The following is a 27,350-nucleotide window of genomic DNA, read 5'->3' as shown; positions in this document are numbered from 1 at the left end:
GTCATAAAGGGAAATGCTGACAAAGTCAGGACACTTCAATACCAGTGATGTTTTTTTGTAAGAGTGATTTATTTTTTAAATGACAATGGTACAGACAACATGAAAGCACAGAGAGGGAGGAAGGGAAAGGAAATGAGGGCTGAAATCATCCAACACATGGATATTATATGGTGGGGGGTTTTGGGGCAAGCAAGAGTACCAAATGGAGTAAAAGATATCGTATCAAAAATTTCAATTTTTATCATATATATATTTATATAGGACTAATAATTCTCTTTAACTATGCAAAGCAAGGAATGCCCTTTTTTCCGTTTTAACTTGAGCCGTGGCTTTCCCTACGTTGAGCCAACATTATTATTCATTAAAAAAAAAAAAAGACTGGACACAGTTTTGGGAGTTTGGGTGGGGGGCATTATTCAGATGCATCCTGGAGTCCTGTCCGATGTGGCGTTTGAGTCTCGGCGTAGCGTGTTTGGGCGTGTCCATGAAGGAGTCTGGATCCGACCTCAACGGGAGAAGGTCTTTCCACTGAAAGAATCAGACGAAGACACATTAGTAACAAGAATGAAAGCAAAATCTAATACAAGATAAGACCTTGATGATTTTGGTACTTTTAACTGTTTTTACAAGGATTAACGGATGGTTTTGAGGTTTTGAATTTGTTTCCCTTTAGAGTTAGCAAAACGAGCTTTATACCCCAATAAACTCAGTTTAGGCTTGCATAAGGATTAGAACCTAGCCCTGCTTGAAAGTAAATCCTACTTCCCGCACTTAAGCACACTTTTTCAATTCATATGGAGTCTTGATATCAATTTAATGTTTGTGAGGCAGCTAGCATAATCACTTAAACCACTTAAAACCAGCCTTAAAACAAAAAACCCTGTCATTTTCACTTGAGTTTGGGTTCAGATTCAATAAACAACATAAAAATGGAAATCTATTGAGCTTCAGAAGGGCTGTCAGGAGTTTGGCAAGCTATTTCCAGGTTCCTGCCTTTATGCTAAGCTAAGCTAGGCTAAGTAGCTGCTAGCTTAAGTTAACTCTTACAGTGTATACCCAAGTAAGGTATCATTCTACTCGCCTGAAACTCAAAAAAAGCTAATTAGGTTGTTGGGTTGTTTTTTTTTTTTCCTATATTTAAGTCTGTATTCTTATGGACAACCTAAGTGTAGCAGTACTTATTTCCCTTTGATATAGCCGTAACCTTTAATACTAGATATTTTAAACACTGTTCCACAGCATTCTTTTGTCATATTAACCTTTCATATATATTGTGTCCACTTTGGGGAATTAAATATGCCATAATGACCAGCATTTGAGGTATTTATACCAAGGAATTCTGTTGCCAAATCCAGGGTTCACAAGAATCTTCTAAATGTCGTAAGGAGGACAGCTATTATGTTTTCCCATCGTCCTCGTGTTAAACTTTAACCACTGAACAAAGACTCAGTTATCTTTCAGTTTCTATTTTCCTATTATATTAGAGCTAAAAGTAAAAAAAAAATCAAGCAGGCACATCTTTGGAGGTTTTAAAAAAGCAGTGAGCTGTAAAAATTCCTTTCCTGACTCATTTTAAACACTGCAAAAACAGTCTTGGTAAACACAGCCACACACCTCGAAACCACTAAAACACACACACCTGCAATCTAAAGGCAGATTACAAAGAAAGAGGAAAATAATCCCATCTTTGAAAATGTTAAGATAGCTTATCTCAAGAGGGAAATGGGTTTTATTTGTCGTTTATTGGTGAAATTCTTCACTATTTCTCTCAAATGCAGCACAGGAGACAGAGTGGAGGCCTGTAGATTTTAATTTAAAATCTAAACGCAATGAAATAAATGAGACAGAGAGTAACATTTATAAGATACAGCAGCCTGTACAATACTAAAGCCTACTCTAAAAATAAGAAGTTGTTGACATAAAACCTGACACACTGGGAAGTGTATGGAAGTCAGTTGGAAAGTGTTCAAAAGACAAAAAGGATTAACAAATAAGATAAGATCTGGCAATCTGATCCATGTTTGGTCTGAAAAACACCTTCAGTTTGTTTTGCTTAAAATCTCTGAATAGGATGAAGATAACATCTGGTCAAAAAAATCTGAAATATCCTGATCCAATAATTATGCCCACACAACATAATTTCCATAGTAACTGAAAAATCAAATTTTAAACCTTCAGTTTAAAGCAGCATTGTGGGCTTTTAAAGTGTCTGAAACAGGCTGAAATTTACAGCTGATACAGGCCTTTACTTAAAGCAGACAGGCCAATATTTACAGACAATATAGGCTGATATTTACAGCTTAAATTTGCTGATATTTACTGCTGATATTAGCCAATATTTGTATCTGAAATAGGACAATATTTACAGCTGACATAAGCAGATATGCAGTGCTCAAACTGTTTCTAAGTTAAATGTAAGGTATTGATGAGCTTCTGTCAAATGGCTAATAGCACATGCTGCATCATCAATCTGAGAATTCTGTGCAATTTGAATTAATGTTGAATTCCTTGAAAGGCTGAAAAACTGAATCAACTTTGAAAGGTCACGGTGAAAGAACAAATGATTTGAAATAGTTTTTTAAAATGCCTGATATGTTTGGAATATTTTAAAGGTTGAATGGAGTTTCTAGGTGTATGTGTGATTGAATAAAAGGGTTTGAATGAGGTTAAAAAGTATGAAAGTGGAAGTTCTGAGAAATGTTTCAGTTCATGTAAGTGGGCAAAAAAAAATGCAGGATATGAATGACAGGAATCCAGATCATATGTATTGGATCGGAGCCAATATAAGCATTTATAATTGATCGGAGATCGGCAATTTGATCCAATCAGCCCAGCCGATCATTTACGTCAGCTGTTGTAAACGGAGCACAATTTACAACAGACTGTGAACGCATCAGTAACACAACAAAGCAGCAATAGCAACATTAGCATTCCTGTGTCTCCGAACTAAACATGCAGCGGAATACGGTGACTTCACTATAGCAACAGGCAGCTTCACCGAAGCAACACACTCTGGACTTTAAGAGAACAGACAAGTACCCTCGAGAGAGTGTAAAAAGATAACAGAAAAAGTGGTTGAATTCATCGCTTTGGACAACCATCCCATCTCCGTGGGGGAGAATTTGGGTTTTTGTCGTCTTCTTGAGCTTTTAGACCCACGCTATGCCCTGCCGTCTCGACATTACATTACTGACACTGCCTTACCGGAGCTGTACAACAAAGTACGTGACAGCATACTAGAGAATTTAAAAAGCAACTTCAATGCTGTTAGCTTCAATACAGACGTTTAGAGCTCTGATGTTTGCCCCATGTCACTGCTGAGTCTCACTGCACAGTCCCCCACCTTTGAGTTAAAGCATGCAGTATTACATGCACGCCAGTTTCATGGGTCTCACACAGCAGAGCATGTAAAGCAGGCCATCGAGAATTTTCCTCAGCAAGAAGCTACACTTAATTTTAAAGTAACAGTGGGTAAAGAAATAAAAGTGCGGGAGGAAAACGTGATGTGGCAGCTCCAGTTGCACTTTAGAAATTGCACTGTAATAACAAGAGTGCCTTGTATTTGATATTTGGGTTTTATTGCAATGCTAGTGTTTTGGTTTATGTCTCAGATAAAGCTGCTACATTTTAATATGAATTGTTGTTTTGAATCTGTATGATTCGTATGTTTTTGATCCCATTCAAGTGAAACTATTTTGAATTCAGTTTTTGTTGTGACTAATACAGTCAAGTTAAAATGTAACTTTTTTTATTTATTGATGGATTATTACAGCAAAACAGAGCTAATACACCATTTTGAGTAGAAATGTGATTTCTTTTTTAAGTTAAGTTAAATGGAATAAGTTTGAGACATCTTGTAGTTATTCTGTTTACTTCAGTTATTTCTGTAAACAAAAACAATTGAAACTCTAAGTAATTATGAATATCAGATCAGGACTCGGTATCGGCAGATATTCAGTATTAAAAAATTGGATCGGGATCGGAGGCCAAAAGTGCTGATCGGGACAACCCTAGTCTTAACTAAGTCTTTGCTTCAGATGAAATAGGAAAAAGCTGGATAAAATCTTGTCCCAGTACAAAAAAGTTAATCTTGGCCTAAAATGTGTACGATTTCTTGCTCTTTCTGATTCCACTGGCTAGCTAAAGACGTGGAAAAACTACCACTACTACTACTTATAGAGGCTACTCACGAGATGGTCTTCATGTCCTTCTTTTCGCTCTCAGGTCGAGCGCGGTTCAGCACCTTGAGGAAGTCTGACGTCTTGGCCCTCATACGTGTGTGGATGTAAGCCTGCGGAGGGGAAAAAAAAACACATTCTCATCAAGTAGCCACTGCTCAAGCCCCCAACTAATCTTGAAGAAAATCTAAACAAATATGAGATTCTCTGGTTTTGCAGTGGACATAGTTTGGATTTTTCCTGAGTGGTCAACACTTTGTGACAGGTGCAGCGGTGTAATCACAGCATGCAGGAGAGACAATAGCAAACACTGTATAATCTCCTGTTCGTCACGCTTCACCCACTGTCAACTGTCCATAAATCTATCTGCTGTGTCACCCACGCAGACTCCCGCAGTCTGAAAACATCCAGCGCCCATTATCTGCATTACGAAATCGCACAAAAGCCTTTGAAACGTAAGCCGCGTAAAAAATGGCTTTGATTAGGGCTTACAGTTGAGAGGAGTCCATTAGAGGAACCATCCCAAGTATGTCCCAATTTTTGAGTGATGTGTACACAAACGCCCACACAGTTTTAAAAACCAGTGTGATGGCTGAAGGAGGCAGAGCGAGATGTCGACAAGTGGGGGGCAGTGTTTTTTGAACCAGACTTTCTATTGTGGAGAAGGTGGTAAAAAGACGAGGTGTTATTAGAGAGGAGGGCTTCATGGCCTTTGATTAAAACAAACTTTCAGCTCGTTCAACAGGATGTTCCTCGGCGTTTATTTAGCTGTGGTTGAACCAAGATATACAAAGTCATCATGTGACCAACCAGCTGAGTTTAAGTGTTAATACATCAAAAAACCTGTAATTTCTTCCCAACTTTAACAGATTTATGCTCCATTTAATGATCTTATTTTTAGTTTTTGCAGTTTTAATCTTTCACTGAATTGTCTCGACAGTGTATTTTTACTGAAGGATTATGAAGTATTTATCTACTTTCATCTTTGGTTAATCTGGTGCTTTATTCATAGCTAATCGACTCATCTTTCAGCTGATAAAATTTTTTTAAAATGTGCATGGTTCATTGAAGGTTACTGGAGCCTAACGTCACATGTTAAACTTGCCAAAGTTGCTTAAAATAGGACAGTAATGCCAAGAATTAAGCTAACTTTAGATAATACTGCTTGGAAAATATTGGAACATTGGGGAACTGTAATCCAGAGATTTATAAAGATTCCTAAATAATATTTTAAGTGAGGATTAAATGTATTTATCAGTTTTTAGATTTTCCTGACCTAAAGTATTAAAAGAGGACTTGCTGGGATTGTTGGTTTTTATATTTGGACCCTGTCTCTGTTGAACTGACCTTGGAGCACTTTATGTGGTAGTGCAGGTAGTCCCTGAAGGTGTGGATGAGGTTGATGGTGTTGTCTCTGGCATTGGCATTGGTGTGACGAGGGAACAGCACTGGAATCAACACAAAAACAAAGCCATCAGCATCAAATCAGCCGAATAATCACAGCTGTAACAAAGTACACAAAGTGAAAAAAAGAGGGTTTTAGCTAGTGACTGTAGGTGCTGACCAAAGGTGATGTATCCGATGTTGTCTCCGACGGCAGCGTCCGTGTCCTTCAGCTCCAGAGGGGGCTCCCTGTGGCTGAACAGAACCTGAGGGGCTGTGTGGCTGGCTCGCCGTCCCTCTTTGAACTCCTGTACACATAATAAAGATACGAACAGTATTATTTTAAGAGTCTGTTTTCATTTTCCACTTTATTTTCAATTAAATCCAATACAACAGTCCATTCATTTTTATTTGATAAATTAATTTATGGTCATACCCCCATAAAAATAGTCTATAAGCAGTTATTATCATAAATATTTGTGTGGTACTTGGATATTTGGAGTTTTAGTTAGCTTAACAGCAGAAAAAGGAATAAATACAAGATAGATAAGAAAAAATGGATTTTAAATATTAGCTTACTGGCAAAGGCCTAGAATGTTAGCTAAATAACAAGAAAAAAACGTTTTAAACAGCAAACTAAGATTGAAATATTAGCTTAACAGCACAAAATGCTTTTGAACTGTTTGAAAGTGAATGAGTTGTAAGGTTAGCTTGTCAGCAAAAAGGCTTGAAATGTTAACAACAACAAAAAAAAAAAAATTTAAACCATGAGCTTTGCAGTGAAAAGGGTTTACATGTTAACTTACCAGCTAACTGGGATTTCCATTTTAGTTCAGTTTTTAAAAAAAGGCTTAAAACGTCAGCTAAACAGCAAAGGGAAGGTTTTATACTGCTAGCTTAACAGTAAAAAGGGTTCTAATGTTAGCTTACTAAAAAAGAAAATAGATTTGATTCCAAAAAGGGCCTACACAATGTTTAAATGTTAGCTGCACAGAAAAAAGGGTTTAAACCTTCAGTGTATTACAAAAAATAATTAGTTTGATTGCAAAAAAGGTTTAAAATGTTATCCAATTTCCAAAAAATTGTTAACAGCAATAAAAGGGGTTTTCAGCATGTTAGCTTAACAGGAAAAAACCTTTAGCTTAACTGTTAAAAGGGCTGTAATGTTAGCTTATTTGATTGCTTAACAGTAGTTAAAAAGTGTTTAAACTGTTAGCTGAACAGCAAAAAAGTGCTTAAAATACTTGCCAGGCAGCAAAAATGTTTTATTTGTTAGCTCAAAAGCAAAAAGGGCTGAAAAACTATCTTATCAGCACATAAAAAAAAAAAAAAAACAGTTTATTGGCAAAATGAGTTAGCATGACAGCAGAGGAAATAATTCTAGCATTAGCTCAACAGCATAAAAGATTTTAACATATGCTTAATGGAGAAAAATGACTCAAATATTACCCTAAAATAAAAAAAAAAGAGTTTAAATAATAGTTTTGTAGTAAAAACAATGGAAAAGCCCCGCTGACTTATCTTGTGTTCATAAATGACTTTCCATTTAAATTCCTTTGTTAGCTAATTTTGTTAGCAACAGACTTCTTGAGCTGTTGTGATGCTGGAGAATCAGCCAGGCTAAGTAGCTAAAAATTAAGTTTGTGTATAGATAAATAGTCCACACATGTTTTGCCTACAGTAAGAATGCTATGCTACATTATACAAGCTTCCTTTTGGCATATAATCTTCCTTGACAGTGACCATATCTCAGTGTACATATTCATCTTAATCACACAAACAACATACCAGGAAAACAGGAAAATCTGGTAAACCTAATGTTAGAACGGGGGAATGTTTACGATTGGTTAATTAAGGTGATAGCCCACACTAGCGCTTCTATAGTGACATAAAAACAGTTAAACCAGCAATTTAAAAGTGTGCTATTAGCAAATAGCTCAGCTGAAATGGCCGAGTTCATACTGAATTTTCAATGTGTGACTGGTAGCAGGTTTTTCAACATGTTATAAGAGCCACAAGAAAGTTTTTGGCTCTGAATTTCATTGGGAAAGGCTGGTTTAGGGTTTGAGTCACCAATGCAAAGCAGCCCATTGTGATAATAAGGGTCTTGTAAATACTATAAGTAGCAAGTAAGGAGGTTAAATTGGTGGACAGTCAAGTAAAACATCACCAAACAGGCTAAATGACTGATTTTTGATTGTAACAGCCTTGCACACCTGCATGAACACTTTGCCGATGATGACATCGTCGTCGTCTTTGAACACCGTGCTGAACACCACCGTCACCCTGTCCTTCTTGGCCTCCACATACCTGAGAAGATGAGTGTGTTAAAGACCAGGATTAACACCAAATTGACAGCATAATCCTCCTGTGATACAGAAAACCCTTAACAGCTCATTTTCAGCTCAAATTGGAGAGGTGTGAGGGTGAAATCTGACACTCAAAGCAGTCAAACTCCCACATACATGGACTCGTCGTCTCTGTAGTGGACCACGGCCCTCTGCTCGCCCTCTTTGCCCTCCTCCTGGAACTTGAAGTACTTTTCAAACACAGAGGCAAAGCAGTTCCTCTTGAGCATGCCCGCCTGGTGAATCACCTCATCTTTATTGGCTGGCAGAGCGTCCAGGTCATAGAGGAGGGACACGTTGTAGCCTGGAAAGAAACGGAATTAAAAAAGGTGTAAATCCTCTTAGTCAGACATCTTTTACTTTCACAGTTTCCATTTAAGGAACAGTTGAGCTGCCAAAAACTAAAGCACACTGGAAAAGATGTTCTAGAAATGAGGAACTGAGCTCGTTGTGAGGATGCTAAAAATGATCTGATTCTAGCAGTCGAAAAGCAAAACTAAAAGAAAATTTGTTGGCTAAGAATGGATGTCAAAAATTTCTAAAATAAGTTAAGCAACTTTTTTAGGACTTACCAGCCTCTGCTGAAACCAGGAAGTTCCCATAAACCCTCTTGAGCAGCTGAAATTAAATAGAGGATCTTTATTTGCATCTCATTTCTCTAAAACAGTTTTGGCACAAAAAGCAAGAGACTACAAGCCTTAAAGCTCCTGTGAAGACTTTAATGTTTGTGTTGAGTTTGGCGCCCCCTTTGAAAAAAGTCAGATCTTTTTAACTGCATTTTTTGCCCTGTCCATGTAATATTTTTACTGAAATTCTGCTTTCTTTGACAGTGAAATTCATCATTTATAATTCATCTTTGCTTTATAAAATGTAATAAAGGCTGCTGTAGCCACACCTGACACCTACCCCCCGTCACTTCAGATTGCAGCTTTAAAAAACAACTTTACAAACTAACTTATTTTGTCTATGATCGTCTTGTTTGCTTGGGTAGCTCATAAAGAGACAACAGTGTTAATTTCAGTCAGCTTCACAACTGGTTACAAACTTCACACAGGGGCTTTAAAACACAATCTAAGAATCAGACTCTAATAGAGAAAACAGGGCCATAACAGCGATGTAAAATTTAGATAATGACCATAGATTATCCATTTTTGATGCAAGATAAGTAAAGGAATTCAAAAGGTCCCCAAGATACTTGAATAATATCTTGAATGGCACTTTCAAAGCTGCTCTTTGATTGTCAAAGTTTCACAGCCTGCAGGGGAATCCTCGGAGACAAAGCAGGTGGTTTAAGAGATGGGAAGAAACCAGCAGAAATGTCAACACTAATAAAAGAGGAGCCAGACGGCTAAACAAACTGGCTGCACAACAAAAGGACAGGAAAGGAGGGAGGTAGGCGTGTTATCGAGAGGGTTTGAATCTCGATGTGGGGGCCTCTTTAATGGATACCTGTCGCTGTGGAATGAAGCAAGGCTGCAGGAATATGAAAAACACCATCCTGGACTATGATAAGTCAACATATCCATCATGGTGTAACTTTCATTTTAAACGGAGGAAGATGTGAGCAAAAGACGAGGAGATGAAAAGCTTTAAACAGCCTGAATATTTGACTGTGACACTGTTGATCCCTCTGCTTTTCAGCTTAGAAGAGAACAAGAAGGGAAGCTAGCTGTGCGTGGACGTCAGCCAATACACACATACACAGAGTGGCTGCCTCTCGCAGTCAGCACTTCCTTGCCTGGGGTGAGTCACACACGCTCACTTCCTGCTTCTGGCAGAAGCCTCAGCAGCTGCTTTCTTCCTTACATGGCAACAGAGGCTCTTGTGGCGGAGGTATGTGTAGATAGTAATCATGAGCTCATTCAGCTTTTTTAAATTGATGCTGATCTGTTATTCTTCTTGGATTTAACACAGTGACAGTGATTTAGCTGTTGCGTGTGCATGTTTGTAGGATTTCTGCAGGATTAGCATGAAAATTGGCATTGGCATTAAAATTTTGCAAGAAAAAAATACTAAGAATTAACTGCACTTGTTCACTTTAAAGGACCAGTGCATCAGAAAACCAAAATCACATTTTTCCTTGATGTAAAAGTCACTTTTTGGACGTTTTTTGGAAATCTTGAGATGCTCCCCAGAGTTGCAAACACCCTACTTAGAATTACATATGTGTATACAGTATGTATGCATGTGCTGAGGAATGTGAAAGTGGGTATTTAACTGTGAGTGTTAGTGAGGCCCCTGTTTCTGCCCAGACAAGCACTGAGAAAGTTTTTTTCTTTATTTCATACCTCGTCAGCGCCGTGCTCCTGCAGCTCCTTGTAGAACTTCAGCGAGATGCTGACCATCACTTTGGTCTTGTCCCCATTGGGGTTGGAGATGTGGTACAAGACGCCATCGAAGTCTGCAGCACAAAATGCAGTAGATTAATGAGCGGTAACATGCCAATCCTTCTTCTAGCATGCATTCTGTGATTAAATTACATCTTGATGCATGCAAAGACAAGATTATTTCAGTCATTTGCATATTTGAGGAGTCAATACAGATTGACTGCACAATGGCAGAGTAGCAGCAGCATTAAACAACTTAAAAAGTTACTAAAAATACATACAAACTCATTAATATACAGCGACAGTCAAGTTTTTATCCAGTCAAACTTTTTAAGACCACGTAATATTAATTTAAGGCAATATATATACTGTTAGGGTGTTTTTCTAGTCGTATGTAGGATTAAAGTAAGAGTTTTGTCAATTAAATATAGGACTTTTTATACCCAACCCAAACTTTTAATAGCAAACCAATGATTTGAGTGGTGTCACATGGTTTTACCTGCAAACGTCACATCGACGGCCTCTGGTTTGGTTCTGCAGGGACAAAAATAAGTTAGAAGCTGCATGAGACGATAAGAAAATATTCACAATTGCTCATCCTGCTACTTTGCATTTCATTTGCACAACACTATGATGCTTATGTGGTGTTAAACTGCAATTAAAATGACGTGTTACAGTCATATCACGCTGGCTGATACCTGCCAGGTTCCAGCATCACCTCTGGAAGATTGTTTTGATATTATTATGTTAACAAAATATCATGTGTTTGGTTGTTTCATAGGGTTTTGGAAATAAAGCATATTTACAGCTAGTTTTTCTAGTGCATTTAAAAAGCGTGGAAGGTTTTTTAACTATATTCTTACATTAAAAGACTCTATAATGAGCAATTTCACAAGAAAATTCTGTGCAAATTAAAACTGCTTGGAAAACAACACTACAAACTCTTTGTTACTGTTACATTTTCCACCCAAAATCTTTGCAACACATCAACATAAACACTCATATTCGCCCCTGTTTTTTGTTGTTTGACACTGCCATGCTTGTTAATGCAGCAAAGTACTATTTGTGTGCAAGTAAAGTAAAAAAAAATGAATATTTGCAAAGGCAGATGCTGCCGCAGCATGTCCAGAGAGCATACTCTGCATGCTCCGAGGAGCTGCTGCTGCCTCTGCACAGACTTGACTAAGCTCGGGGACAAGAATGCGGAAGCTAAGGAGAGGGTTAGCGAACAAGTAGCCACCGACTACTTCTGTGACACAAATAAATAGCTTTTATTGAATGGAAACACAAGCGTCAGCATCCTATAATGAGCTCTATTGTGGTAAAGCGTGGTTAAAGACTCGTGACGTAGGGTATGAAAAGCAGGAATTAACGGTTGAACTGAGTTAATAACTGTCTACATTAACTGCAATAAATAAACGTTGAAAACTTTTTCAACTCCTAAATAAATAGGTTTGAATAAATTATATAAATGGCTAGTCGAGTTTTATACAGACTTATGTATGGTGGCGGCAAGCTATCTAGCAGAGTAACCTAATTTTATATCGAAAATCTGGCTATAAACATTAGCGGGTGTTATGGTGTCAAGAGTGACCGTGTTAACTGGTGACGTTCGGGGGAATACGTCTACATCTGTCGTGATTACAGGACTAATTAACATCCCAAGAGCAATTTTTGTTAATTTTTTATACTCAGACAATTTCTGGTGGCTGTATTTTGGCGGAGGAACAACGATAACATAAGCATAGTCATCTATCGTAGCTATCTGTAATTGCAGACGTTGAAAATCACCAGTTAACACGGTCACTCGTTAAGCCGTAACACCACATAGCGGTTTGCTAGCTAGTTTCGCGCTGTTCAGCTGCTAAAAACGCTTTATTTTATTATTAAATTACACATGCCAGGTCTAAGCAGCAAAATAAACTAGAGTACTCAGCTATTTTTCCTTTCTTGGACTTTGGGAGGGCAACCAGGGGAGATTAAATGCATTGGGGCTATAAAATCTGGCACATACTGACCGTGCAGACACACCCCAGCTTTGGGCAAACCAGTCACGGCAGAACAGCAAGCTCATTCATTTCTGCTCTTTTTTAATATTTAACATCAATTAAGATTAAAGAGCGGACTTTTGTAAAGCTGCACACGTTTTAAGTTGCAACAGAAACCCAATCTCTGAACTGAATGCCTGCATCACCCTAATTAAAACGCTAAAGGGGAAGCTAGCTGACGTTAGCTCTGCTAGCCAGGTGTAACAATGATTTCTCACCCGTTGGATGCGCCGTCGAACTTCAACGTCAGCGTCTCTTCTATTATACGGTTATTGATTTCTAACAGGATCATCTCAGCGGGCGCCGGTGTCGAGGAAAAGGGGGAATGATCGGTGTTATTTGGTGGGATTAACCTCTTTGTGTCAAATTCGGCTAATTTTTCCTCCCTTGACAGACCAAACCGCTTCCGCCGAAGCTCCTTCCGCCTGTCACTTCCGCGTTTTTTACACCCAGGACCCCAGAAGATAAGAGTGCCCCTAATGATGCCTGTAATAAATACGTTATGACATGTCCTACCGTTGATGCCACTTGTTATTTTGTTCCTGTGGCGATTTAGGATCAGACCTTTTGGGGAGCTCAGCTCCTCATCAAACTATGGAAGGGATTAAAATTAAAGGGTTAAAATGAAATTAAGACAAGTCATATTTTAAAATTCAGATGGGGCTCTTGCTTGGATCATTATCGTTTTAGGAGAGCTAAAATGGGATTTATGGTTGCTCCAGCATATTTTTTGATATTGTTCTGATGTTGATTACAGGGAAACTTGATCTCCCTGCAGACTCAAAGTAAGGTGTTAACAACAGATAGATGCAGCTCAAACTGCTACAGATAAATGTATACTTTCTATTCAGACCTGTCAGCAACTCTGACATTTTCTTCAGTTGTAAAAACAAAAACACAGGCGTCAGTCTAATTACAAAGCATGTCTATGTAATAGTTAGTAATGGTCACACATGCTGTCAACACCTAAACAACTCTAAATGGTTTGACTGTGATTTATGAATGTGAAAGATCACAGTTTGTCATTTTGGCGACTTTTGGTCAAAATGATCTGACTTCTGCTGTCAGCAAGGCATTCTGGCTTTAGAAACTGATGCTTATTAGACGTTTTATCCATTTTGGATTATTATTACATCTGTAAACTGGTGAAAATCCCAGTACATCAGCAGTTTGTGAACTATTCTGACCAGTCAGATCATTCCAAGTCACTTAAATCACCCTTCCCTATGCTGATGCTCAGTTTGAACTTCAACAGATTGTCTTGACCAGTGTGATCCAACTTTTTTTTAGGCATCAGGACCCATCACCACCCCCTTAATGACAAACTGCTATAGGGGAATAATCTTTGAATCTGTGTTCTGGCATGCACGTCTGCTCCTTCTTGGGAAGTATATCTGAAGTCAAAGAAACGTATCGAGTCAGATTTCCATCCAGATTGTTCTCTGAGGAAACATAGAGGAACAGTAAACATTCTGAGTTAAAACCTGATGTGTTGCATTCACTGGCAAAAGAGCACTTTAGATAATTACCCTTGTCCTCTCTTCTGCAATTTATGACTCTTTTGTGTGACACCTTCAGTAAACAACATACTTCCTTTTCATTCCTACTCCATAATGAATAAAACTATTCATTGGGCTTAAACTGTCTTTACCTATGGCCTTCATCTTTTCCTCCTTATAATATCATCATACAACAGTTTGCAATGGCCTAAAAATCTATTAACTTCCACTTACTAAAATGAAAGATGCAATTAATCTGAAGTTTGGAACATTTTGAGCATTTTCATGCACCTTGTTGAGCTGTGCTGCAAAAGGCTGCTGGTCTTTGAATGCATCATGCTTTCTTTTATTGCTATTTATGCAAAAAATGATGATGAGCATCTTCCAGATTAACAGCAAAGAAACCAGGGTGACATCATCTTTATAATACCTAAAAATTAGCAGTTAAAGGAGTTACAATTATTTTGGAAATCGATGGAATAAATGGCACTTGTGTGCTTTCATACAATTTTGGCCCCCCCTTCATGGGTCAGGGCCCCCCGGTCCAAAAATAAGTAGAAACGGCCCTGCTGGGAAGCAAAAAAAACAGAATCATGTATAAAAAGTGATATCCTTAAAAATGACTACCATCATAAAGTGAATTCCAAACTTTGTTTCTCACTTCAAAGGGATTATAATTTGCAGGGATTTGCTTCAGTTTCCATGGTAATGTCAGAAACACACATAGGTGATGAGTGGCTGGATTTACATGTTATATTTACAACCTCTGACTTTAAAGTTGACAGTACGCCCCCTGGTAATAAATAGTTTAACATAGCTTCTCATGAAAAAGGTGGAAAGATAATCTGAGTGTCACTCAGGTGGTTTCACAGAAGTGGGTTTTGTTTTTGTTTTCAAGAAGGTAACAACTCTTTGTCAAGTTTCACGTCATCCTCGACAAGCATTGTTGAAAGTCAAGATTATTTTGGAGAGCGATGGTAAATAAATGGCATTTTGTGTGTTTTCATATTATTTCGGCCACCCCCTCATGGGTCCATGCCCCCAGTCCAAAAACGTGTAGACACGGCCCTGCTGTGAGGACATCCAAGTGCAGACTGAAGAGTAGTACCACAGAGGGAGCTCCTGTCAAACAGAATCATTAAGACAACTACATCATAGAGTGAATTCCAAACCCTGTTGCTCATTTCAAAGGGATTATGAATTGCAGGGATTGCCTTCAGTTTCCATGGTAATGTCAAAATTGCACATAAGTGATGAGTGGCTGGATTTGCATGTTATATTTACAACCTTTGACCTGAAAGTTGACAGTCAGCCCCCCGGTGAGAGAAATAGTTTCTCTTCACCTGAAAAAGGTGGAAAGATAATCCAAGTGTCACTCAGACGGTTCCACAGAAGTGGAATGTGTTTTTGTTTCCAAGAAGCTCTGTGCCAAGTTTCACATCATCCTTGACACGCATTGTTGAAAGAGATGAAAGAAGAGCAGACGGGCATCTTACTGAGACTTTCTGGAGAACTGAACGGTCCTGCTGAGAGATGGAAAAGGATAACAATATCTGTCACACAGTGTGCCAAGCACACTGCACTTTATTTCCTCTTTCTTCTTCTAACTTTGTTTCAGAGATGGGATATTAAATTATTCATCTGAAGGTTTATTTTTTGTGATTCTGTATTAGATTGGAAAAAAAAAGTCAACAGAAATATGAAAGATTTATCAAATAAGATTTTTTCCCCTTTTTTAATTTTTAGAAAAAATGAAAACCTACAAAACTTTTGGTAAAAGAAAAAACTAAAAAACAAAGGAAACCATGCTTATTTAAAAAATGGAAAATGGAAAAGTACTTTAAAAAGTCACAAATATAGAAAAAAACATTTGTATTCTTTCATTCATAGTAAGATAAATAAACAAATAATAAAGCAAGAAAAAAGTTATATATTAAAACATATTTAAATGTAAATCTTCAGTGGAGAAAAAAATGGAAAGTGTAAAATATAAAAAATATGAATAATATATATTTTTAAGAATGTTAGTGATTGAAAAAAGTCCTTAAAAAACATGAAGTCACAAATGTATTTTTTTAAAAGAATTTATTTTCACTGTCATCATATGAAAAATTCATTGATAGATAAAAAAAAATAATAATAAAGAACAAAAAAGATATGTTTTAATGTTCAAAAGCTTTGGCAGAGGCAAAAGAATGGGAACTATGCTTAAATAATGTATGAAAAAATGTTAGTGATTTTAAAAAGTACTTTAGTAGTCACAAAAGTAACAAAAATAAAACATAAATCATTATCAGTGAATCTTAAATAAAATTCAATGATAGAAAGATAGATAATTAAAAAAATAATGAAATACAGAAAAATTATATTAATTAAATTTAAAAATGTACAAAAATAACCTCTGGCAGAGAAAAACAATGTTTTTCACAATGTTTGCCATTGAAAACAGTATTTGCAGAAGTCACAAAAATAAGAAATATATTCTTTATTACTGCATATTAGATAAAATTAATTGACAGAAAAATAAATTAATAAATAAATAATGAAATACAGAATAACATGGAAAATGTGTGCTATGGAAAACAAGTAATTCAAAAACATAAATAAAGTTAAAAATGTACTAAAACAACTTTTTATAGAGAAAAAACAATGGGAAATATGCATAAATAATATATTTAAATAATGTATGTGATTTTAAAAAAGTATGTACAAAAACTAGAAATTAGGAAAAGATTAACAAAAAGTCAGTTGTTTTCAGAAAATATAAAATAAAAATGACTGGTAAACAAATAAATAGATAAACGTAAAAATGTACAAAATATCTTTTGGTAGAGAGAAAACCACAGTATATGTTTTAAAAAATAATGCTTGGTTTTTTCATATTGTTGTTGTTGTTGTTTTTTTGTTTTTTTGTTTGTTTGTTTTTTTTAAATTCACTTTTTTTTTCTTTTTTTTTAAACCATGGAGTCGAGACAGTTTATAAAAATATATAATAAACAATGACAGAATTCCCTGAAAAGACATTTAACAATAATGAATTTAAAATGAATTAATGAATCTCCGACAAAATAAAAATAAAAGCACAAAGCATGAATAAAGTGTGCTCCAATAAATAAGAAAAAAAAATATACATTGGAGGTTTCAGACAATTTTACTCAGTAAGTTCAGTATTTACTGAAATCAATTAAGATGAATGTAATAAAGCATTTTCTATTTGTCCAAATATGTTACAGGTGGTATGTTGTATTAACAAATTAAACAAAACAACAATTAAACATAAATATATATATAATGATTAAAGATAAAGATTAAAACAGATATGAAGATGGCACTACTTTTAGGCGCTGATTTGCTTTTCATTTCACATTTTATATTCCTGATCACTTTGAGAAAACTAATAGAATTGAATTGTTTGACTACTGAATGGTCAAACTGAGGGCAATAAATCCTTGCTTCTTCATTAAATAAATGTGGAGAAATGTTGCACTTTAAATTTGAACCTGGATGTTACTGCAAAGAAAGACTTGAATGCAGGCCAAGCCAACACAACAACACTGATATTTACTCTTCTCTTACGGTCTGTAACATTACTCTCAATCTCTCACAGACACAGACGCGTTGTTGACCATGACATTGTTTGCCAAAGTCAGCAGGAACTAAAAACAGGCCCGTCCTGTTGGGGGACCGTCATATGTCAGGACGGAGTCTGCAGTGACAGATTTAGTGATGTGGAGACTTTTTATGAGCTCGGACAGCTGCAGACGCTGTGATGCAACACAGTGCAGCGATAATTGTGCGATAATGACCTGAAGATGAGGTGATTGATGGAGACAAAGGTGGAGTGAGGGGAGATGAAGAGGAGGAATGTGGCAGTGAGGCCCCCTCTCACCTGGGGCCTTCGTCCTCTGGCATCCATGGCTTTTGCCTTATCAGGTTTTCTCTGCAGGCGCTTTATGTAACACAAATAAAGTGATAACTCACCTGAAAATAATAACAATGTGCAACAGATTTCTTTAAAAGTGGATGCACAAGTGTGGGAAGAAATCAGAGGAGTAATACCGGACTGTTGCAAGGGCAGAACTGAGAACAAAGTGTTGCATTTCCAGAAAGTGTCCCACCTTACCACATGACACAGATTACACAACAACTTGCAACAGAGTGACCTCAAGTGGTCAGCTATCATCCTAACTGGGAGATTTGTGTGTTTAAACTTGCCGTCTTCTCCACAAAAGGCATTTAAACCAAGAAATTAAACTCCTATAGGTACATCAGTTTTAAAAATACTGAGTCAAAAGGCCATCTAAGGATACACTACCCAGATATTACCTATGAAGAGGAATATGTCACTATTTTTATTTACAACAAGAAAGCTTGAGAAAGATTAAAGCTGCTCTAAGTTTTTTTTTCTTTTTATGAAACAATGTGAAATTGGCACTTATTAATGCTAACTGATCTTCAGAGACAACAAAACCATTTTCAGACATACTGACTACCCTTACATGGTTATTTTTCATGCTTATGTATGCTGCTTTAGCGGGGTAGGTGTCAAATGAGGTAATTAATGGTGTACTGCCAAAACAGCCTTCGCGTAAGTAATATCAAGTAGAAAATCAGAAAAGATATCAGAGGTACAACTTTGTCCACAAGGGGCACCAAAATCAACACAAACATTAAGCTCCTCACAGGAGCTTTAAACTCTCTAATTTAACAAGCAATTAGCAAAGTCAGTCATGTGTATAGTTTTAGGCATGTAGGGTGCTAAGGATTCATCATGGGGCATGATGTGCCAAAAACCGGGGATAAAGAATGAAAGGGAGGCAAGCCTGCCTTAAAAAAGAGCCATTTATACCTCATGCCAAACAAGTTTAATATTCTGACTAAATATATACAATGGATTCAAATCTTCACAAGTAATCCTTAGGTGTGTTTGTCCTAGTGCATGTTGAAATATGTGCTGTTGAAGTCCCATTGCACCAAAAACATTTTATGACGAAGGCAGGTGCTGTAACATAGCTATAAGGGAAGGAAACAGGACATTGGGTCAACTCCTTATTTAAAAAAAAAAAAAAAAAGTCTCACTTATACGGATGATTTTCAACACAGACTCACTTTTGTGTTTAGCTGTTTTCGATTTTGGACATTACGGCTAAGCAGAAGGTGAGTGGCTCAACTAGCAACATTGCATCATAACCTAATTTTAATAATATGTAGCTTTTTTGAGTTAAAGAAAAGCTATGTTCTATTAGAATGCAAAACAACATTAAAGAATGAAAAATAGATAACAAAAAACTTTCCCAAGTAAGTGGTTTTGCTGCTTTAGCTGGGCTTAAATAGCTTTCATAACAGTTACCATAATAGCTATCATTCAGACTTTTCTAGCAAACATTAGCATAAAATGTTAACTCCAGTCCGAAACTGTGGTGAACTAACATCATACATGCCCCAATTATGTTTTGTGTAACTCTTCCATACTTGTGCGACGCTTTCTCTACTGTTTCTCAACATTTTTACTCAGCCGTCTCACTAAGTCATTAACTATACACAGTGAAGATAATGCTAAAACAGCTCAGTTTCTTAGCCTAAAATTGTGGATACTAGCTGTGCTAAGTTTTAAAAACTTAACATATTGATATTGTTCATATCTTTGTGTTTTTAAACTGAGTTTTTAAGCATAACATGCTTGCTAAACTTGATAAACTTCTATACTTGGGCCAATCTTTATTAACATTTTGTACTAAACTGTTCACTTAGCTGTCTTGCTGAGTCATGCTAGCTAAACTATTTTCAGTGAAGCTAATGCTGCTCAGTTTCTTTCCCTCAAATTGTTGATATTCACTACTACAAGTTTTAAAAGCTTGACATATACAGTTCATATCTTTGTGTTTTTATAGTAAAGTTTTTTGGGTGTAAAATGCTTGCTAAACTTGCTGTCGTTAAGCTAATGCTAGAGCCACTGAAATTTCCCTCTATCAATTTGTGGTTAATAGCCACTACATAATTCTTAGGTAGAAACTGTGGTTAACTACAGACTTACTTTACTGTCTTTAGTACCTTTCTTTATCTCTATTTTACACTCAAAATTTTCACTTACCCATCATGCTGAGTCATGCTAGCTTAAATATACACAGAGAAGCTAATGCTAAAGCTGCTCAGTTTCTTCTACAATCAGTTTGCTTTCTTTATAACTCTTATACTGGTGCCACTCTTTCTGTTCATGTTACACTTAACTTTTTCACTTGACCTTTTCACAGCTGAGTCTATATACAGTTAGGCTAATGCTGAAGCAGCTCAGTTTCTTAGCCTCAAAACTGTTTATACCAAATGCAATTTTTAAAGTGTGACAAAATAATTCTGTTCAGATCCTATTTTTTAAGTGAAAACACCTGGCTAAACTTGCTATCATTAAGCTAATACTAGAGACACAAAAATAGTAACACAATTTGCCCATTTAGTGAACTTCATTTTCTTAAGTAATACAATTTGTGTTATTTGCGGTTTTATTTTTAACCAATTTTTAAGTGTTAAGCTAGCTTAACCCACTTTGTGTTGGCCTACTTTGGTGGATGTGAGCTCCTAGACTTGTTTGAACTTTTGTGAAATTTTGTGCTATTTGTTATTTTTACACAGATTTCAATGTAAATGTAATGTCAATTTTAAAAAAGCTATCAAGACAAGCTACCGCTAAGCTAATGCTAAAGACACTTAATTTCTAAGCTACGTGATATTTTCCAATCGTAACAAATGAATTGTAAAACTCGCTTATTTATCTCTTTAATGTTTGATTATTACAGTACAATTACAGAACAACATCTGCTGAGGCTCAGTCTATTTGCTCTTTATTTATGCTTTTGAATGCAACAATTTGAAATGAAAACCAGTTTTTCTACGTCTGTGATCATGAACTTGAAACTTTTTCTTTCACCTGCAGTCATGTCGTCATTCACCGCTATCTTTGATGACAGTATCTGGGACATTCTAGATGAAACTCTCCACAACAACACAACCTTCATCCCAGACCTGAAGACATTATCATGTGAGATAAAACCACTGGATCCAACAGCAGCTGTGACGTTGTGTATCATTCTCTTTGTCATCTTTCTACTTGCAATACCAGGGAACCTCCTAGTTGGGTGGGTGATCAGCACTAGCAGGCAGGCGCTAACGCCATCAGATGTGTACCTGTTTCATCTGACAGTGGCGGATGGTTTAATGGCGCTAACCCTCCCGTTCTGGGCTGTAGCGCTCATCCAAGGATGGGTCTTTGGAGACTTCATGTGCAAGTTTCTCAACCTTGTTATTGAGGCTAACTTCTACACCAGCATCCTCTTCTTGGCATGCATTAGCATTGATCGCTATCTGGTGATTGTGTACGCTAGCGAGAGTTTGCGTGGTCGTCAGAGGATGTGCAGCCGGCTCCTCTGTGCGGCCGTTTGGGCTCTTGGTTGCGCCCTTGCTCTTCCAGCACTCTTCAATGATGCCTCAAAGTTTGACCCCGACTCTTGGAGGATGATTTGTTCTGAAAACTTTGACATTGGCAGCGCCTCATCCTGGCGGCTAGCTACACGTGGGTTCCGCCATATTTTCGGCTTCTTCCTCCCTCTTGGGGTCATGGTTACCTGCTACAGCATCACCTTCATGAGGCTGCTGCGTACTCGGGGGTTCCAAAAGCACCGTGCCATGAAGGTGATCATCATTGTGGTGATTGCCTTCCTGCTGTGCTGGACGCCTTACCACATCACGATGATGGTGGATACGCTTCTGCGGGCTGAGGTGATACCGTACAACTGTGCCATGAGGAGGTCAGTGAACTTGGTGCTGGATATAACCAACAGTTTAGCTCTGCTGCACAGCTGCATCAACCCCGTCCTCTACGCCTTTGTGGGGGAGAAGTTCAGGAAGAGGATGGTACTGCTGCTCCAGAGGAAAGCCAGACAGGAGAGGGTGTCAGGGTCGAAGTTCAGCAGGTCGACATCTCAGACTTCAGATGGAAAAGGAGCTGTTCTCTGAAACAGCAATGAACAAAACATTGTAAGCTGTTAAGGTGTTTGCTTATGACAAGAAAGACTAAAATCAAAACTTCTTTGAAGAGATGTTCAGACTTTCAAATCAAAAATAGAAACGATGAGAGATTCTAACCCCATTATTTAGTTTTAGAAGACCATCAAAGCAGTAGGGGACAATGATCATCAAAAAATGATTAAAATTTCAGGTTAGTTCTGCTTTTTTTCTACATAAAGTACACAGCACATTATCAAACTTATATCAGCTTTTACAGGATGATGTTCGGCAGTGTGTGTATAGTCGAGCCAAGCAGTGATCTGCTAAGATTGTCATGAGTCCATCCTCATTTTTGTCTCAACATAATGCCTTATATTCTGAATTTTATGGTACAATGCTGCCATCTTCTGACTGTTTATTTGCCTAGATTGATATTTTAAACATTTTCACATTCAGATCTTTTATGTAAAAGTCTGTCTCCCCTTTCTTATTGTATATTTGTTTGTATTTATGCAACATGTTACAATGCAAAAACATTTGTAAAACTAAAAATCTTGTTTTTCTTCTGTATAGCTCAGAAAATGCTTTCAAATTTTAGATTTGCTGTGTTAATTTCTAATATATATAAACTGTATTTTTAAATTTCCATTTGACTTAATGAATTTGTTTTGTATGTATGTAGTTGGATACACAGCTCCTAATAATAAATATATCTTCTTAACCATATATTTTACTTTTTTTAGGCTGTACTTAGTAGGTCAACCAAAGAAAAACTTGGTCGACTAAAATCGCACAAGATCATCAATTAATCGATTGGTCGTAGGACGGACCAAAAAAAAAAAAAAAACTTCATGTTATTTCTACATCAAACTTATCACTGACAGTGTAGTCAGTGCATCTAGGTGGTAATTAAAATTCAAAATAAACCCAAAATGAATAAATTAAGTAAATTATATTTGAACAGTTATATTCATTGTTGTTTTTTTTTTTTTGTAAATTATATTTGTAACACTAGATAACTGAAAAAAATAAAAACAGGACGTCTCCCTTCTCACCCCTGCAAAAAAATGGATTCTTCCAATTAAAGTAGCACATGCGATTGTTCAACCAGTTGGATTTTGGTCGAACATGAGGTCATCGACCAATTAATTGACCAATTGACTTGAGGCTGTCAGCCCTACTTAGGTGTGGATTGTAGCATGCTAGCCACCATCAGGTGAGAAGGAGGATTGACACAACCCCAGTAGTGCTCTGGATGTCTTTGCATTTCACTAAGGGCATAGGAAATAATCTGTCGAAAAATAATGTCCAAACCTTTAGGGTGGATAAGGGATGGATGTGACTAGTAATCACAGCCAAAAAAAATATGGGTCATTCTCAGGCCACAAAGTGAATGTCTCAAAGAGTGAATGTTATCCGGTAAATGAGTTAGCACTACAACTTTAACCCTAACCCGATATTCCTTTTAAAATCAGCCCTACTGGTTTTAAATACCACGGGATAAAGGTAACCAGAACATTATCTGCTCTCTTTTCTTCCAATTTCTCCCCTTTGCTGTCTAATCTTAAGCAGGATCTTCAAAGATGGGAAAGTTTACCCCATCACTGATTGGAAGAATTAATAAGATTAAAATGAACATTCTTCCAAAGTTTTTATTCCTATTTCAATGTCTCCCTGTTTTTTTGAATAAAAAATTGTTTAGCACTGTCGACCAAATAATTCCTGGCTTTTTATGGTGTGGCAAAACAGCCAGGATTAGTAAAGATGTACTCCAAAGATGCAAATTCAATGGCGGATTATCTTTACCTAATTTTCAATTGTACTATTGGGCTGCACATGCTCACAAGGTTTGCTTTGGTGCAAGTTAGAATGACAATCATGTACTAAATCCTCCCTGCAAGCTCTGCTTCCTACCAACCCCTCTAGATTTACACAGAACCCAGTGGTCCATTCCACTCTGAAGATTTGGTATCAGCCTAGAAGTCACTTTAAATTCATCTCTCCGTCTATCTTAACTCCTGTATCAAGGAATCACTTATTCAAACCTTCACTTTCAGACTCATCCTTCTCTACCTGGCATGATAAAGGGCTGAAATCTTTTACAGATTTATACAAAAATAATGTTTTCTGTAGTTTTACTGAGTTGCTGGCTGGATTTCACCTCCCATCCTCCCACCTTTTCCGGTATTTTCAAATTTGGAACTGTGTAAAATTACTATTCCCAATGTTTCCGCAAATGCCTCCAACTCAAATGTGGCAAGAACTTTTACAACTTAATCCCTTTAAAAAAAAAAATCACAAATTTCTAGGATTTACAGATGTTTACTATCTTCTGATGATACTCACACTACTAGGGTAAGGGGGGCTTTGGAGGATGAACTTGGTCTGACATTTGAGGATGATTGGTGCGATGCTGCCCTCGATACCCTTCACACAAGCTCAACATGTGCACGTCTCACACTCATACAACTCAAAGTGTTTAGAATTCACTACTCTAAAGCGAGATTGTCTCAAATATAACCTGACGTCACAGATAGCTGTGATAAATGCCACCACTCTCCCTGTAATTTAACCCATGTTTTTTTCTTGACCCTGTTTGATTTACTTCTGGAAAAATTATTTTGATTCGTTGTCAAAAATACTCTCGATCTCTGTAAATACTTCTCCCCAGAAAACTATACTCAATTCAGTCAGACAATTAGAAGCTTTGGCTTTTACGTCCTTGGTAGCAAGACGCCACCTTCTTTTACAATGGATATCTACTATATCTCCCTCCAGCGTTCAGTGGCTTGGAGAAGTGATGTCTTTTTTGAAATTGGAAAGAATCAGATACTCTGTCAGAGGTAATCTGAATAATTTTCACAAGAAATGGGACTCTTTTATAGCCTATTTTAATTCTTTAAACCCCTGTTAAGACCATAAAGCCCCCCCTCACTCATTCACGCATTCACTCCTTACTTTCTTTCATTCTTTCTTTTTCCTACTTCTCTGCTGCTTCCCCCTCTAACTTTACTCTTTTCTATCCGGTTTTATATAGTAGTTTAACTTTGTGTGTGTGTGTGTGTGTGTGTGTGTGTGTTCTTTGCAAAAATTAAAAAACTATTAATGGGAATACAATTCGGTGCAGTAAGAAATGGTTTAGACTATAGGCTTGGATGTTTATATTGTGGATAAGATGTTATTTGACCTGTTACAGAGATTTTTTATTTTTATACAGGTATATGAAGATGTCAAGATGCTGATGTAACTGTTTCAGCAGTTTCTGTGCAAAACTCCCAAATAAACATATTAATGAAAATAAAAAAAGAAAAAAGATAAAAGTAATCACAGCCTAATGAACAGTCCAGGCTGGTAGTGGGATTCCCACACGCCCGTGGTGGTCCTGTTGATGTCCCATGGGCACGATAAAACGCCTGCGGTCTCTGGGAATATTTCCTGGGGTTAAAAGATCCGGGCAGAAGAGGTACCATTGAGCTTGACCTTGGCTGCCAAGAGACACACTTGTCGCCATGGTTTTTTTTTTTCAAACTTTATTTATCATTTTTCCATATCAAAAATACAGTTATCAATGATAAAGCATTTCTTTACAAACATAGTGGTAAACCCCCCCCCCCCCAGGTGGTATACCCAAAGCACACCCACAAAGTCAAACATCCACAAAACAAACTGGGATTAAACAGAAACCCAGTCTGGAAAGAAACAACAAATAACAATAATAACAGAAGTTTGTAAGAAAAGAAACAGACACCTACAAAAAGACCCAAACCAATCTGCCTTCATCATTATATTCATAATGCCAACACTCCAGACCTCTGACATGGAAGAGATAAATAAAAAGAATGCAAACAATCACAGTGCATTAAAAAAAAACCCAAAAAAAACAGAACAATTGTCAAAGAAAAATAAAGAGAAAAGAAAAAAAAAAGGGAAAGGGTAGGAAAATGAAGATAAGGGTCAGGCAAAAGGCAGGGTGAGTAATGGATATGAGGGATATGAGTAATGAACTGTGACCAGGTTTTTTCATATTTATCCTCTAACCCACGTACTGTATACCTAATTTTTTCCAAAGCTAATCCCAACATCACCTCTCTAATCCAATGTACGTAGGCAGGGGGGTTCTTTCCCTTCTAGTTCCGCAATATCAAATGACGGGCATGCAATGAAGCATAAGCAATTGCACTTTTATTGAGGCAGGACAACTACAGTTCATCTCTGACTACACCAAAGACAGCTATTAGGGGATCAGGTTGTAATGATTTGCCAGATATTGCTGAAAGTGACTGAAAGATTGAAGACCAAAAACCTTGCAAAGATGGACATGACCAAAGCATGTGTCCCAAAGTGACAGGAGATTGACATCTTGGGCAGGTTGGTGCAACATTGGGGTATAGTTTAGACAATTTATCATTAGAGTAATGCAACCTGTGGACGACCTTAAACTGAATCAAGCCATGTCTGACACAGAGAGATGATGATGTATACGTTGTATTGTATTTTTCCAGGTATCTTCTGGTATAGCTTCTCCAACTTCTCCTTCCCATGCTGTCCTTCAAAACAGGTGTGAGTTTCGAAGAGAATTCCCTGTAGAATTCCATAGGGAATCCATCTGGACCTGGTGCCCTTCCCGTTTGAGACAGCCTGATGGCACTTACTATTTCTTCAGACAACAGTGGCTGCTCTAGAGATGACTGAGCCTCCTGAGAAAGTTTTGGGATCTCCAGAGAATTGAGGAATGAGTGTATTTCCGACGAACTAGTATCTGCCTCTGATTGATATAGGGTAGAATAGTGTTGTCTAAATTGGTCACTAATGACTTGAGGGCAATTTGATATTGAGTTAGCACCTGTATCCATTCCTGTGATCATTTGCTCAGCAGGTTGCTGTCTAAGCTGAAGTGCGAGAAGCCTCCCTGCTTTATCCCCATGTTCATAATAAACCTGTCTGGATTTTAGAATATTTTTTTCCACTTTCCATGTCATAAGCATATCGAATTCAGACTGCAACCGTAGTTTCTCCTTAAAGAGATCTGGTGTAGGTGAAAGAGCATAGCGCCTATCAATATCAGCAATCTTGCCTGCAAGCTCTTTAAGTTGTTCTGAACGTTCCTTGTTCTTGTGTGCCACATATGAAATAACTTGTCCCCGAATGTACGCTTTCATTGATTCCCACAAAACACCCCTCGACACATCCTGAGTGTCATTCATTTCTGGAAATATATCAATCTGATTTTCGAGAAACGTTCTGAAATGTTTACGTGAAAGCAGTTGGGGGTCTAACCGCCAAGTTCGTCGGGGAGCTACATTAGCTGGAAAAACCAGACCCATTTGTACTGGGCTATGATCGGACAGCACAATACCATGATATTTGCTGCTGGAACTCAGGGGAAGTAGCTGGTTATCAACAATAAAATAATCAATCCTGGAGTAGCTATGATGAACAGGGGAGAAAAAGATGAAGTGTTTTGTAGTAGATTTTTTATTCCCCAGGGGTCTGATAAGCCATAGGAGCGAAGGAGAGAGTTAATAGCCACTGCGGCTGAGGAGAGAGTGTTATTTGACCTTATGATTGA

The 27,350-nt window shown here is 37.3% G+C and overlaps 1 protein-coding gene and 1 pseudogene across 1 annotated transcript; one reads left to right on the top strand and one right to left on the bottom strand.

Annotated features, from left to right (window-relative positions):
* Positions 1 to 365: 365 nt before the first annotated feature.
* Positions 366 to 12,720, bottom strand: arpc2 (actin related protein 2/3 complex, subunit 2). The gene is made up of 10 exons (XM_041782347.1): positions 12,503 to 12,720; positions 10,736 to 10,770; positions 10,198 to 10,310; positions 8,482 to 8,527; positions 8,027 to 8,213; positions 7,778 to 7,871; positions 5,743 to 5,869; positions 5,526 to 5,626; positions 4,191 to 4,291; positions 366 to 528 (listed from the first exon to the last, which is right to left on the bottom strand). The coding sequence occupies exons 1-10, from the start codon at positions 12,574 to 12,576 to the stop codon at positions 507 to 509; spliced, it is 900 nt and encodes a 299-aa protein (XP_041638281.1). The 5' UTR covers positions 12,577 to 12,720; the 3' UTR covers positions 366 to 506.
* Positions 12,721 to 18,875: 6,155 nt separating this feature from the next.
* On the top strand, positions 18,876 to 22,427 carry LOC121506062 (annotated as a pseudogene).
* The last annotated feature ends 4,923 nt before the right edge of the window (positions 22,428 to 27,350 follow it).

This window comes from Cheilinus undulatus, linkage group 24 (assembly GCF_018320785.1).
Source record: "Cheilinus undulatus linkage group 24, ASM1832078v1, whole genome shotgun sequence".
NCBI lineage: Eukaryota > Metazoa > Chordata > Actinopteri > Labriformes > Labridae > Cheilinus > Cheilinus undulatus.
The sequence above is the reverse complement of the archived record's forward strand: the minus strand, read 5'-3'. Positions and strand labels throughout refer to the sequence as shown.

What these genes read in the sequence shown, in the direction of transcription:
- arpc2 (XM_041782347.1), bottom strand. Translation starts at nt 12,576, where the DNA reads ATGATCCTGTTAGAAATCAATAACCGTATAATAGAAGAGACGCTGACG. An exon ending in TTCGACGGCGCATCCAACGG is followed by an intron (nt 10,771 to 12,502) that starts GTGAGAAATCAT and finishes TTGTCCCTGCAG; the next exon opens with AACCAAACCAGAGGCCGTCG. An exon ending in AGGAGCACGGCGCTGACGAG is followed by an intron (nt 8,528 to 10,197) that starts GTATGAAATAAA and finishes ATTTAATTTCAG; the next exon opens with CTGCTCAAGAGGGTTTATGG.